The 15,082-nt window shown below is 39.9% G+C and overlaps 1 protein-coding gene across 1 annotated transcript in view; it reads right to left on the minus strand.

Annotated features, from left to right (window-relative positions):
- crybg2 (crystallin beta-gamma domain containing 2) overlaps nt 1-12,865 on the minus strand; it is a 36,799-nt gene extending 23,934 nt beyond the window's left edge. Inside the window, exons 1-4 of the mRNA XM_089023726.1 lie at nt 12,533-12,865; nt 8,149-8,236; nt 4,701-4,859; nt 2,480-4,497 (exon numbers count right to left, since the gene is read on the minus strand). Coding sequence (XP_088879852.1) covers nt 2,480-4,497; nt 4,701-4,859; nt 8,149-8,236; nt 12,533-12,705 — 2,438 coding nt within the window. The 5' untranslated portion in view covers nt 12,706-12,865. The remainder of the gene's footprint in view (nt 1-2,479; nt 4,498-4,700; nt 4,860-8,148; nt 8,237-12,532) is intronic.
- Between the last annotated feature and the right edge of the window lie 2,217 nt (nt 12,866-15,082).

Here is a 15,082-nt window from a genome sequence, read left to right on the forward strand (position 1 = left end):
GAAGTAACACAAATAGATAGAAATCTAGATAGCTAATATATAGCTAATATCTAGCCTGCTAGATAGCTAGCCAGATAGATAGCTAATAGCAAGCTAGATAGCTAATATATAGCCAGCTAGATAGCCCCAATGCAATACATCCATATTAGTTTATATAGCGCTTTAACAACAGCTGAAGCGTGAAAAAAGCACTAACATGGGAAAAAAGGAAATGCTGCCCCCTTGTGGAAAAGAAAAAAAACATTGCCAGAGGCCATGGCAGGCGCTTTATCGGTACAAGCATGAAAAAACGAAACCCAAACTAATTCGGGAATGGCGCTCTACGTCATATTTTCAATTACCGAATAAATTTGTGAATTGCAGTTAATGAGTTCATCATCAGTCTTGTTTAGATACTTCAAACTTTCGCTTTTTTTCACTTTGCTGCTGTGAAATGTAAATTTCTCCACTGCGAGACTAATAAAGCCAAATCCAATCCAATATCCTTTCAAAGTAATAGCGAAGCAGCGATGAGACCGGCGAGGTTATGTTTACAAACGTGCGTGTCGAAGCCTCAGACGTTCTGTTTTCCAAAACAGCCGAGCTGCATTCACTGCATTTCAGAAACAAATAGAGCGTGACGCTTCAGGTGTGATTAAAAATAAAATGCCATAGGCTCCTCACCTGTTGAATGAGCCATGTTTGGCGATTATTCACGCCAATATTAAAAGGGTCCGGAAAACCCAAATAGCTATTTAATGATTGACATGCTTTTAATATAGGTGTGACAATTTATACAGCCTGTCGATTCAGTGCAATAGCTCAGAAAAGGTTAGCCAGAAGAGCGGATTAGATTTGAGGGATTTTGTTTAGACAGCAGACACAGACCTAAAGATTACAAAAAAAAAAAAAAAATAATAATCGATTTAAGAAGAGGAGTGATCCAACCAGAGATTATTTGTGATTGATTTCTATTCCAGATTATTTTCAAAACAGTCCTGCGGCGTTCCCACATAACATTCAGACAATTGAATGGCATAACATTACGCACTAGCTACTCTGTAAACAAATCCAGTGTACAGTAGCTAGCATGCTAATGGCGGCAGGGCAAACATATTTGTAATGGGGTTTAAAAGAAAAAAATAAATAACAAGTAACATACTGTATTTTAAGTGGTTAGTTTGAAATCTCCAACAACAACAAAAAAAACATTTAGAAAATGGCTCACAACTTTGCAACACTCCAGGTGACAGCAGTTGAGGACCAGTGAACTACAATAGTTAAGTCTTTAAAAAAATACATTGGAAAATTCAAGTTGGGCATTCCCCAACTTGAATTTTCTTCCAAACCCAATTTGATGATTTTTAAAGATGATAAAATAAGAATCTTCTTCTTTTCCTTTCAGCTTTTCCCTTCAAGGGGTCGCCACAGCGAATCAGTGTCCGCCATCTTCAAAGGTTTGATTCGCATGTTTGTTTTGGCCAAGCTTTTACGTCGGATGCCCTTCCTGACACAACCCTGTATTTATCCGGGCTTGGGACCGGCACAAGAAGACTTATGTCCCCTTGTGGCTACAGAACAAGCAACTCGCTCAGTAAAAGGCTCCCAAACACAAATTGGTCAGTGGCACAGCAACAATCAAAAAAGCAAAGGTATACCCAACATTTGATGACAATGCTCTGATCTAGCTAACTTGATCTATTTGAGTTATTCCAGGTTGAGTGAATGCTGGCGCGTGTGGCTGCCGCTGCTCACCCACAGGAAAACTGATCCTGTACACTGTAAAGTGACCTTGAGAGTTTTGAAAGGCACTGACAAATGACATGTATCATTATTTTGAATATCTAAAAAATAAGTGTAAAGTCATATCTAAAAAAATAAAATAATCTCAAGTTAAAAATAGATAAACTGTCCAAAACGACAACTTTTATTAGCCTGAACGGCCATTCCGCCAACTTGCTGCTCAGCTATTATACCCGTTTTAAGAACGCTTATAGAAGCTTCATTGCAATCATGCTGACCGCTTGTTACTTTAAACACCGATAACATGTAATAAAGTCATATCGTGCATCTTATGTGCTTTTCTGACTTTACGTGCACGGAATCGTGCGATTATGGTTGACTTGAGGTTCAAACTCCACGCGTTTAAAATTCTTACCCTACCCTTTTATGACGGCAAACGTTGACATGTTTACGGGGTTTTAACAGTGTAAGATGAGAAAGTAGGCCACACACGGCTCGATGTTTGCAGTGGATCTCATTACATGGATCGGGGCTGGGTGCATGGGGGTAGAGGGGTTGCAGGTGCAAGACTATCCTTTAAGCTCCATGTTGCATGCCGAAAAAAAACATTCCCAACGTAGTAATTCTTTTTTTATGACAAAGCGCCACTCACACAAATAACTTCACCACGTGATGCTTTCGCAATCATCCAACTTGCCAAGACACAACGACGGACTGCTTAAAAAAAAAATCTATAAATAAAAAATGCCACACTCACCCCTCTTTAAGGTCAAATGGTGTTTCCGGGAGGTGCTCCTGCGTCCCAAAGAGTTCCCGCGGAGCTTCTTCCCAAGGATGCAGTGTGTCTTCTTTGAGGTCTGACAGCTCCACTGCCACCCGGTCTGGCCGCGCGGCGCTTCCTGCGCTCTCAGCAATTGTACCCGCCCACTCGCTCTCCCGTGCCACCCTATTGTGTCGACTGGCGGCGTCTGGTTGCGACGCTACGCTCACGTCGACAGCGTCAACGCGTGTCGAGTTGCTCCTTACGTCGCACGCGTGGCCCTGATTCTCTTCTTGAGCTTCGACTGCGATGTCTAAACGTTTCTCCTCCGCCTCTTTGACATGATATGTGCTTACGTATTTATCTTCCCTCCTCGTGTTGTCCCGAAGTAAACACGGAGAGCTTGGCGGATCTCGCTCCTCGCTTGAGGGTCGCTTCGGCGTTTCAGTGACCTGGCTCCAGGTTTCGTTAGCCCCGTGCCCCTGCCTGTTAGCGGAGGGCGCAGCCAACTCGCATACCATCGCTGTTTCCGCCGGCAGAACCGGCGTAACCGGTATCTCTCGTTCTTTTATCTGTGGCGGTACCCGGGCGACCAACTCCTCTTCAGCTTGAACGTGTTCCGTTTTCTCAAATGCCTCTTTAACCAGCGGTATCTTCTCATAATGGCTGACCTCCGACCGACCCCCAAAACTTGCGTCCGCGACGTGCGTCCGCTCATCCAAACTATCTGCGACGTCCTCCTCGGCGCTGAAATAAATGTCCACCGTGCTCCCGTCATCCGAACCGACGCTTAGATACACAGGGCTGCATGGGACAGAGGATTCCATTGTGAGTCCGGGGGTGGTAAAAGAAACTAAATCTTGATCCATTTCTCGCTTCAAACCTATCGTGGAAGTCACTCGGTTTGGTTGAGAAAGGGAAAATCCGGAATCATGACTCAGCCCCTCGGCCACGACCTCTTTGACTAGGATGGCTCTCCGTTTGGAGTCTGTAACCTGAGCGTCTGTCCCTAGGGATGTTATATAGTCAAAAACAGGAAGGGCAGCGTTTGTAGCCACGGGGGGTGAAGATAAGTCGCACAGAGCGTTTAATTCGACGCCTGCATCTGCGCCGACTGAATAAGACGTCATATGGAGATGTTCAGAATAGCTTAAGGGAAAGGAAGATGAAGAGAGATAGCCGCGGGGGGTGATTAGGTCCTCAAAAGTCTGATTTTTATCAGGGATACTTGAAGTTTGGCCGTCATTTGTTTCTTCTTCAAAATGTGAAGACGTTTCAATCGCAAGAGGTTCTGATTTGCTCACAGTTCTGGTCTGGTGGTAGATGTCCGGGCGACTTGTTGGGACTGACGACAGCACTCCGGTGGTGAAGCTTCGGGGGAACAGCGAGTCATACAAAGCACCGTAAACCGCATCTTGATTGACAGACGGACGATCAATAACGGGCAAGGTTTCGTTGGCACTCTGCCAAGTTTCCTTGAGAGTCGGTAAAACGTCTGGTTGCACCACAGCAGACTTCGGAGCATCGGCTTCATTGTTTGGGGAGCTCCCATCAAACACGCCATGGGCGTTCGTTTCATGAGACGGTAAAGCACTGCCGGGAGGGGCGATCAAAATGTCGGTGTTCGATTGCTGGAGATCGCCGTGTTCCTCACCGCCGATCGCTTCATCGGGACGTTGATATGAAGTATCCGTCAAAGGGGGCTGGCCCAGGTCAGAATTGGCGTCCTCAAGACTGTTTTCGTTCTCTTCCGATTGAACGGGAAGATTTGCAGTTGGTGAGTTTTGACCTTGAGCGTGCAAAAGACGGTCTGATCCATTTTTCGGTTCCTGAAGTCCCGCATTGGCATTACGAGCGAGACGCGGTTGTTGCGAGAGAGCCAAGTAAGATTTTAAGACGTTGGAATGTACAGAAGGAGGGGAAGGGATGTCAAAGTGGTCGCTGGTGTCGAGCGCCGGCTGGGATACGCTGAGCATTGCTCTTCCGTCCGCCATTGAACCGAGGTCCACGTTTCTCTACGGAGAGTTGACAAAATCACCTCGTCAATTTGTGATGGAATTTAAATGGAGCTCATGTGTCAATGCTATTTTTTGATGGCTTCAGAGTCAAGAAATATTGAACGGTATGACTTAGTGAACAACTGTCACCTGACAAATGCAGTTTCATGTTTTTTTCCCCCTTTTCCCAGATGAACGCAATGCTGCAAAATTAACGTTACCTCATTATTCTCTTCGATATCCGGTCGATGGAGACCAAAAGCGCTTCGAGAGAGATTGTCGTCTTTCTTCTTTTTCTGCTTTTTCAGAAAACCGAAGGAAAATGTGGCAAATTTGTTGGGTTTATGGAGATTGGTCTCAGAGTTGCTCAAAACTTGTGCCTGGGAATGAGAGGTTAACAGAATAAATAGATGGATAGCAAATGATAGCGATGCTTTGAAAAGAGCATCCATACCTGACACCCTGATTTTTTTTTACTTTGTTTACTTGCAATATGACAGCATTTTTATGATACATGTGGTATAAAACACTTAAAGGACAACCGACACCATTTTTTTGTTTCCTAACTGACATCTGTAAAACGTTTTATAGCATCCAAAATACCCAAAACGGCTGATATTTTTAGTCAAATGCAAAATACCAATAAAAATGAGTTAAAGTGTCTCAAAACTACTTCAAAATGACCTCAGAGATGCTGAGTTTCGGAAAGTCCCGCCCCCTTGTCCGTGACATCACGCCAGGACGTCTTGCCTTGCTCTAGAATCAAAACAATGGCTTCAGATTCGGAGAAGATGCTTTCTTGTTACTCATCCAGTTATGAATATGATTCAAATAGTTCTGAAGAGGAAAGCATACATGTTTGCAATCGATTAAAGAAGTCCACCCATATCAATTCGAGCCGTCAGGACTCCAATGTAGCGTCCCAGAAAATGCACAAGATGGCGCCCAAGCTCCGTTGCAAATGGGCTGACTTGTCTGCTGGGAATTTGTGTCGACTAGTATCAAATAGTAGTCTTGGTGCAACACACAGCGATTCACCATCGTGTTTTTTTTGTGTTTTCCTTCTAATTTCGCCATCAACACGAAGTTTTCAGACCAAACAAAATACCCAAAATGCATTGTGTGTCGGTTTCTCGGTCAGTGGCGTTCCAGACGTGATGTCACGTCACGTCAGTCATCGTCATCAACTCGAAAACAAGACTTCGCTCAGTAGAAGTCATTTGAAATGATTTTACAAATTATGGACACAACTTGTCCGGAGGCGTCGGTTGTCCTTTAAGATCAAATCATGTCACCACAGACAACAACAATTTAACTAAATAAGATTTTAGAAAGGAACGCCTCAATATAGGAATGACAGCTATTCAGCCACGGCACTAAGCTCTGAATAGACTTTACACGGGGAAAAGGAGCTCGCAACCCGTCTTCATTCCAAGCATTACAACTGCTCCACCCTGAAGATGAAAAAAAAAATGGTCTGCTGAAAAGAAATAAATAAATACAGACATTTCTTGAATACCGGACTGCCCCTGAATTGAATTATCTGACAAGTACTTCTGTTGGGAGATTATGAAGAACAATTATTTGTTAACAACAGAATTAAAACACTTGGATGTCACAACAAAACAATTTTCATGATATGCGGACGACATGGCTGACTGGTCCACATGAATTGAAATGATTTTCAGATTAGAGTGACGTGAGAGAGCGTTGATTATTTGTGGATGGATGTTTTGCTAAGACTTGATGACATTGAGTCCATCTGATAAAATCTCCGCGGGGTGTGCCTACTGAAATTCTTCCCGTTGTTACGGATGGCTTGTCAAGTCACAATAAAGAGCGAAGTATCATCAAAGTGCATTGTAAATTGTGAAATAATAATGCTAAACATAGACAATTCATTAAAGGGGAAGCTTGACGCATCACTTGTCTTTTTTTAAATTATGGGTGTGTACACACTGCAGAGATTTTGAAAAAAAAAAATGTTTGAACATTTTCTTTTCCGGATGCGATTTCTGTCATGCCAAATTTGTTTAATGAGTAAACTTCAGCTATTGATCTTGAGTCATAGTTCACGGTGATTGGTGGGAACAAGTTCACCATTGGCACGGAGTAAACAAACGCGTCACACGATGAATGAATACTTGCTGCAGATTTTAAAAAATGCGTGAAGAAATTGCAGCTTTGCCTGTTTGCCTGAAGGAACGATCGCTCAGTAGAGCAATTGCACCCTCTTCTGGAGGGAATGAGAAACGCTACATGTAAAATGTTGGATTGGGCAAAATATTATAATAATCATAAATAATAATAATAAAACAATAATAACAATGATAACAATCACAATAAAACAACAACAAAAACAAAACCAACAACAACAATAATAATAATAATAATAATAATAATAATAATAATAATAATAATAATAATAATATTACTAATAATCATGATGATACATCATCATCATCATAATAATAATCCATTTCATTTATAAGCGCATTTCAAAACGCTCAAGGTCACTTTACAGTCACTGTTCGATGTTTTTCTGCAGGTGAGCAGCGGCAGCCACACACGCCAGCGTTCACTCAATCCGGAAGTAACTCAAATAGATAGAAAGCTAGCTAGCTAGCTAATATATAGCTAATAGACAGCTAGCTAGACAGCCAAACAGCTAATGGATAGATAGCAAGATAGCTAGGTAATAATAATAATAATAATAATAATAATAATAATAATAATAATTACTACTACTCCTACTCCTACCAATAATAATAACAATAATACTAACAATAATACTAACGATAATAATAATAATGATGAGATTTATAATAATAATAATAATAATAATACATTTCATTTAAAAGCGCCTTTCAAAACTCTCAAGGTCTCTTTTCAGTCACAGGATCAATAACTGGCAATGTGCTGATTGAGAATTCAGAAAGTTTGTTTTTTGCATCCAAAATGTCATTGGCTAGTATGTAAACGGGTTTTCGGACCGAATCGTCATGCCTATTGAGTCCCAAATCAAAATGAGCGGTGGATTTTCTTCTAATGACTTGCAGAATTGTAGTTATGAAATAACAACAATGCAAAAGAGTTTGGACACTGCTCACATTGTGTTGTCATGAAAAAAAAAATATGCGATCGGGCTTTCTGGCACATGCACGGCTTTAATTACCTCAAAAATATCTAGCAATACTTTCAAGCTTTACAAAAATTAATAAATAAAAATGATTTCAAGCTAAAAAAAACAAAACATTTTTTATACGTATATGGCAAAAAATAAACACGACGGTACTTGGAACGCAATCACAGAGCCGAGTTCCAGACGAATTAGCCTCTCACGCTAACGGCAAGAGTTCTCGTCCCAGTCCGCCGCAGCAACAGCGGTAAGACTTTGTATTGTATTGTTTGACTAAAAACAGCCTCATTAAAAAAAGGAAGAGTCAACACGTTTTGCATAACAAGAAGTTCCTGATTCGAGGCAGGATTACAAACTCATCGAGTTCTCTTCGCCATCATACGGTGATTTGACACTTGTACTTTTGACGACATTAATTTTCACTCAAAGTTAATCTCAGTTGTTTTTTTTTTCTTTTATAAAATGTAACCCTGTCATGCACCAATATTGATAACCTGATGATAGGCAATGATATCAACTGCTAGACTGACCTTTGACCTCGGTGCACTGGCATATATTGATGAGTGTGTCTTCGCCAAGACGGGTCCATCCGTCGGACTGGTTACGGGTTCAGTAGGACTGAGAATGACAAAACATGTCATAAATTAGCATCGTTCCATTTTTTTATTCATTTCTATGAGTCATAAACAGGAAGCGTCCTGACTGGATCTATGCTAGTTTTTAACTCATTCAGTGCCAGACGACTTAGTTAACATTTAAAATCTTCCTTTCCGAGATCCTTACAAAAACGGTGAAGTCTTAACTCATTCACTGCCAGACGCTGTGTAAATGTGTCCACTCCAGCGCCAGGGCTTTTGTCATGTGACTTGAATTCAAGAATCCACAGAATATTGAGTTTTAGGGCTACATAAACATTCAAAACAAAGTTAGAAACTTTACACTGTCTTCTTTCATCAGAAAAAAAAATGTTAATTCCTAAATTATATGGGTCTGGAGTTATCTGAGCTTGAAATGGGGGTGAATGCACAAAATACAATACAATACATCTTGGTTTATATAGCGCTTTAACAACAGCTGAAGCTGTAACAAAGCACTAACATGGATACAACGCAAATGCTGCCTCCTTGCGGAAGTGAAAAACATTGCTAGAGGTCTGACCAGCGATTTATCGGCACACACCACAAGAAAAAAAACAAAACATTAACAAATGCGGGAATGGCGCTCCACGTCATACTTTTCAATTCCCAAATTTATTCTGGAATTTCAGCGAATGAGTTAAAAGAAATGAAAAATAAAAGAAATGAAAATCACCGGGTACTTGATTTCGTGACTGGTCTCCGCATGCGATCAATGACAATATATAATCGGATATGATGTTATCTTTTTTCTAACAAAACACACTGATAATAGTTCAAGCAGTGGACAATTAAGCATAATGAAAGAATAACAAGATGGCAAATGTAATTGTCGTGTGATAGGACACAATCCTTTTTTTCTTTTTTTGAAACACAGCAATGAATCACTGCGTGGAGAATGTTGATCAGAACCGGCTAAACAGAGATTGACGTTGTGTTTCTTGGAACGGCATTCCATATTGTCTTACAGTGACTTTTACAAGCAAACTATCAATGTACCAATGATCGCATGTTCTAAATTGAAATACATTGATCAATTCGTAGCCCAAAACCATTCCACCTATTTTTCAAGCCGCTACTAATAAGCCCCCCCCCCCCCCCAAAAAAAACATTTTTTAAGGTCTTACGAGGATCAAATTTGACAACCCGTTGGCAGCAAGGGGATTGTAAAACAGGAGGAATGAAGTGTCCGACGGGCGTATACATTCTTAACAATCTGTAACCGCAAACATAAGAACACATACAGAGTTGCCATTGTTGGGCTTTTGACAAGCCGTCGACATTTTTTTTTTCTTTAAATCCCCCCGTCCATCATGACCCTGCCTCTATATGTTTCTCTGTTTATAAATTTTCCTTTGTCGAGTCAATTTCGGAGCCAAATACTGCTCAACAATAGCATGTGGTCCTCGGACATGATAGCGGCCTTGCTAATTAGCACATGAAGGTTGAGGTGGACAGCTATAAATTCACAAGGGGGGTGTGTTTCACATGCTCTTGATAGAGAAACTGGTGAATTTAGCATCCCGAGGGAATTGTGAGATGCTAAATTGTAATGTTTATTGCTTTAAAGGACAACCAACGCCATTTTTTTTGTTTCCTAACTGACATCAGAAAAAACATTTTATAGCATGTAAAATACCCAAAACATGCAGGCTGATATTTTTAGTCAAACACAAATAAAAATGACTTAAAGTGTCCCAAAACTGCCACAAAATGAGCTCGGAACTGTGCAGATTGAGAAAGTCCCGCCCCCTTGTTCGTGACGTCACGCCGGGATACTCCTTCACAAACTGCCTTGCTCCAGAATAAAAACAATTGCTTCAGAGAGTTCAGATTCGGAGAAGATGCTTTATTGTTACTCATCCAGTTATGAATATAATCTCGGTCAGGGACGTTCCCTCCGTGACGTCACTCAGGGCATCGTCATCAACTCATAAATAAGACTTCATGAATATTCAGCGTGAGTCTTAAAATGTAAAATATAGCTGTATGCGGTGGAATCTTTGTAAAATGCACTCAGTAGAAGTCATTTTAAGTGATTTTACAAATTATGTACGCAACTTGTCCGAAGGTTTCGGCTGTCCTTTAAGTCTTTTTATATTCTTTCCAAACCGAAGCGTACAAGTATGCGGTTCACCTTTACCCCAGTGTGGAAGTACACAGCTCTTGAGCAAATCCATCATTTTATTGGTCTTTTCACTAAGTAAACACGCATTGCCAGTTAGTGTCGTCTGGAACTGCATGATGAACAATCCCACGGAATCGCTTTTTTTTTTTTTTTTTTTTTTGCATTTCCAACATCTCAGATGTGTCCGGCGACAAACATTTTCTCAATGAAGGCTCGACACAGGGCTGCATCCTCACTGGCTTGAATAGGACAACGGCTGTGTTCATGTCGGATGTCCAATAATAAACTCAGACATACAGACGCTCCACAACTTACGGACGAGATACGTTACGAACGGTCGTTCGTAAGGTGAATTCGTTCATAAATTGCTTCAGTGCTATATTTTGATTGGAATGTATGTTTAAGGCTTGTGTAAGTATGTTTAAGGTTTATAGAAATATGTTTAAGGCTTGTATAAGTAACCTGTATTGGTCTGTACTGAAAAATAAACATTTAATATAGGCTCTATAAAGATATGTATATGTACAACTGAAGAAAATACTACGTACTCTCTGTTACTACAAAAATCTTCATATGTACCGTTGTTCCTAACTCGAATGTTCGTAAGTAGGGGAGGGTCTGTATTCGAAACTGATTGAAATAAACCAAAATACATTCTTTGGAGCATGATATTACTATATTGCAAATTAAAAAAACATTATTTCATTAAAATCTATTTTTCTAATATATAAACAATTTTAGTGTTCGTAAGTAGGGGAGCGTCTGTATTTCACTTGACATACGATACATCCAACAACCTTGCAAATAAAACTCATCAGAACACAATTGTCCTTATTTGCCCTCTTTGTCACACGTTCAACTCACAAAGTATTTATGATTATTATTTGCATAATTTGTTTTGTAGAGTACATCAATGCCCACAAAGAAGAAAAAAAAAACGATTCAGTCAAAATATGACCCCGACTTCATGCAAATATTTCCGTTTTGGATAATTTAGTTAAATATCAATGATGGTACACACAAATAATCTTCTGAACATGACAAGACTGAACCTTCCTCCAGTAAAAGCACATTTCAGAATGCAACCAACCGGGGACATGTAAAATCTTCCACAATGTCAGCACCGGGAGAGAGTTCAAGCATGGCTAAGGTCAACTGAGTTGGACGTGTTACGGGTCGCAATAATGGTGAAATCAGTTTGAATAGTTTATCTTAGTCCCATTTTCTTGTTTTGCATATTTTTATACCCATCAAATGCATTGAGTACGCCATAAACTTTACTTGTAGAAAATAGAGGCTAGTAAGTTTCTTCCCAAATTTGCTGTCGGTACAAGTTAGTACCGCATTCTTCCCATATCTAGCGATATGTGGCATTTTTGGGCTTTCAACACAAAATTGCATCTGAATTATTCCAAGTGAGTGCAAATTACTTTGCTCTGTTTAATATCATTATGAAATATCCATGAAAATTGGTTTCCCGTGTTTGTATTCTGATGTGTAAACTCTTCAGCTACGGTTTTATCTATAAAACTAATAGAAATGTGGGATGAGATTTATTTACGATCAATATTATAAATATAAATATTTCTGCATTTCTTGATTGATATGCCTTCCTTAGAAGCCAATGAAATGATTCAGCATAAACATTTATTCCAAAAATCAAAATTTTAGACTATGGGTTAACATTTGCAACAGTATTTGATTTCACTTCTTTGGCAGCTCAGTACAGTATTATAATTCAGTTCAGTATATTATTTTTTGGCATCTTTGTAGTTTTAATTCCCTTTTAGGACTGTGCAATAAACATCTTTTGATTTCATAAAGACAAGTGCATGCTGGGACGAAGAAAGCAGGAATAAAAATACAGTTTTTGTGTTTTTTTAAGTACAGGTGTATCTTAGGAGGACTCCATGAATGAGTCTGGGACAGATGTGTCCATCACTTGCCCACCGGCTAAGGATTTCATACTAATGTTAGCACTACCGTTGTACCCTTAAGCAAAACAACGACTGCTTCTCTCGAGTAATGTACTCCGAGTGCCATTTAAATTTGTCAGGGTCGATTTTGCACGTGATTCTCGTCGAGAGACCGACGAAAAACGACGACTCCAATTTTCAATCAAGCCATGTTGACACCTGTGTAGAATTTTACCTGAACACCTGCTGCTTCGGGAACGAAGGGCTTCCCTTCGACTTTATCTTCAACTTTGGCAACTTCAACTTCTTCTTCTCGTCCTTTTTCGTCTCCGACGACTCGCCCGAGTTGGGTTCACTCTTGGAGAACAACGTTTTGAATGACTTTTTGCTCAGCGTCTTCTTCGCCATTTTCGCGTTGGGGGTTTGTGGGGACGGAGCAGCTCCGTGGGGATGAGAGGATCGCTGTAATTCCGATTACATTAATTAATTGCACGCGCCAGGAAACGCCCGAACGTCCCTTCAGGGCAATAAACAACTAACTTTGTTATCGGGTAGCGGCAGGTAACACTTTCCCGAATGTAGCCTCTAGTGGAGAACCACGGAAGGTGGCGTATGTCGCAACACACCCACGGGAAACAGACACGCCCACTAACAAACATAAGCAACGTACACGTGCAGTTCCTTATCACAAATTGACATGCGGGGAAAACATGTAACGAAATATAAGTTAAACAACACTGTATAAACATTTATGTATTTTATATTTATTGGGAGGTTATTGTATTTTCTGTTATTGACGGAGGTTTTTAAGAGCTGACGGAAAATTAAAGGTCGTCCGTCATTTTGACAGGTAGTGCTATAAACAACAGCAGCAACAGTATCACACGTCCTTAAGTAGGGCGGCACTTTAAGAGCGAGGCAAAACACAGAAATACAATTAATCTACATAAATAAACCAGAAAAATAAACAAAGAATAACATTAGTTTAGCATCCACACATTATTTTAGTATATCTTTTTATAAACATAAAAAAAAATACACGAGAGAGAAGCCCCGCCCCGCTTGGACCGAGCTCGACCCGAACGCGATGATTGACATTTTAATATATTTCCTCTACTATGTTCCACAAACACAATTTAATGCTCATTGATAGTTAATTCTTTCTTACAGGGGTCCCAAACTAGGCACAAAATTCACGCCAGGCTCACAAATATACATTCATTTTAATCACGTAGCGCTATTTTTGTTGCTGTATTATTCATGTAATAGCAAAAATCTGCCGCTAAGTGGAGCCACAATTCCACTGTCGAAAAAAATCACTGGAATGAGTGTTCATTTCGGCCACTCGGGGACGCTACTGTCCTTTTGTTATTCGGTGGCACAGCACAACCACCGTTAAAGACACTAAACTATTTCAATATTGTATGAGTCAGTTTGTCCCTAAATAATTTAGAGTTTACAATCTTGCTTCAATTAAAAAAAGGCCTGTTTGAAAAAATATATATTTTATGTTGAGTACATTTTCAGATAAAAATGTGCGTTTTGGGGCAGCTGTATACTGTATATTGAATGATAACATAAGGATGTTTCCGACCATTTCAATGAGTTCTTTATTCTGTATTTGTCGTAGAATTAATTGATAAAACTTGTGACTTAAACATATTTAACATTTTTTGGTACCACAACATTCGGTTGAGAGCTAGATATTTTATTAATTTGATGTCTGAGTTCAGCGCTTGACCTTTGGCGGATAAAAACAAGAAATAAAAGAAACAGTATGGAAGTTGTGTTTAATTGGATTCACAGTGTTTTTGCAGGGAACAAAGGAAAACTAGTTTGAATCCCAGCTGCGATTATCTGCAGTCATGAATCCTTGAGCAAGACATTGCGACTCAAATTTGCTCCCAGGGGGCCTAGCAGTGCCTTCTGTGGCATCACAATTGAATACTATTCAATGGTATACTGTATCTAATTTTCCACTTAATTTCCTTTAATCTAAAATGAACTATCGAAAGTGAACGTTTACAGCATTTATCTTTACAGTTTCACCTTTAGACCTATTTAGGAGGTTGCCCTAGTGTGTGTTTTTATTTTACAGCCACACCCATAGCTGTACTTTGCTTGGCCTTTCACTGTTGGCTAAAAACAACATCAACTGAAAGTAAAGTGTGTGTGACTCACACAAAGCAGACACAGCTTTTATCTGGAATCCTGAAATGACTATCCTGCGTAGCGCCACGTTTTGAATTGATGGTTACAGAATGAGATTTCAAAACGTATTCTGGAGCTAAATGACACTCCCTGAAAAACAATGCATGGCATCAGATGAATCCTGATTTCCTGTTGAGCATCCGTGGACGATAACATTAAATTAAACAATATGAATCTGGATCCAGCGGACTTTAATTTGTGGGTCAAGGTGGAAAACTAAAAATGAGGAAATTCAAGAGACCATTTTGTTCAGCGACAACAGCCTTGCTCAAGTCCCCACCATCTAATTACGTGACGGAAGCCTCATAATAATCATAATACATTTCATTTATAAGCGCCTGATAGAGATTAGATAGAATAAGAAGTTCTCATATTTAAAGGTTTCATGCTGTTATATGCTTAGTCAACACTTGTGACTGAATACACAATTAAAGCACAGACAACCTCGGGTCAATCAGGTAAACAGACACAGCAAGTTAAACTGCCAGCTTCATCAAGGAGATCTGTCCTTGCACAGAATTTAGGACTTGGGATACTTCTTTATCACCGAAGTTATTTACGACTTGAACATCCT

This window comes from Hippocampus bargibanti, linkage group LG20 (genome assembly GCF_051943395.1).
Source record: "Hippocampus bargibanti isolate YZ-2025 linkage group LG20, ASM5194339v1, whole genome shotgun sequence".
Taxonomy (NCBI): Eukaryota; Metazoa; Chordata; class Actinopteri; order Syngnathiformes; family Syngnathidae; genus Hippocampus; species Hippocampus bargibanti.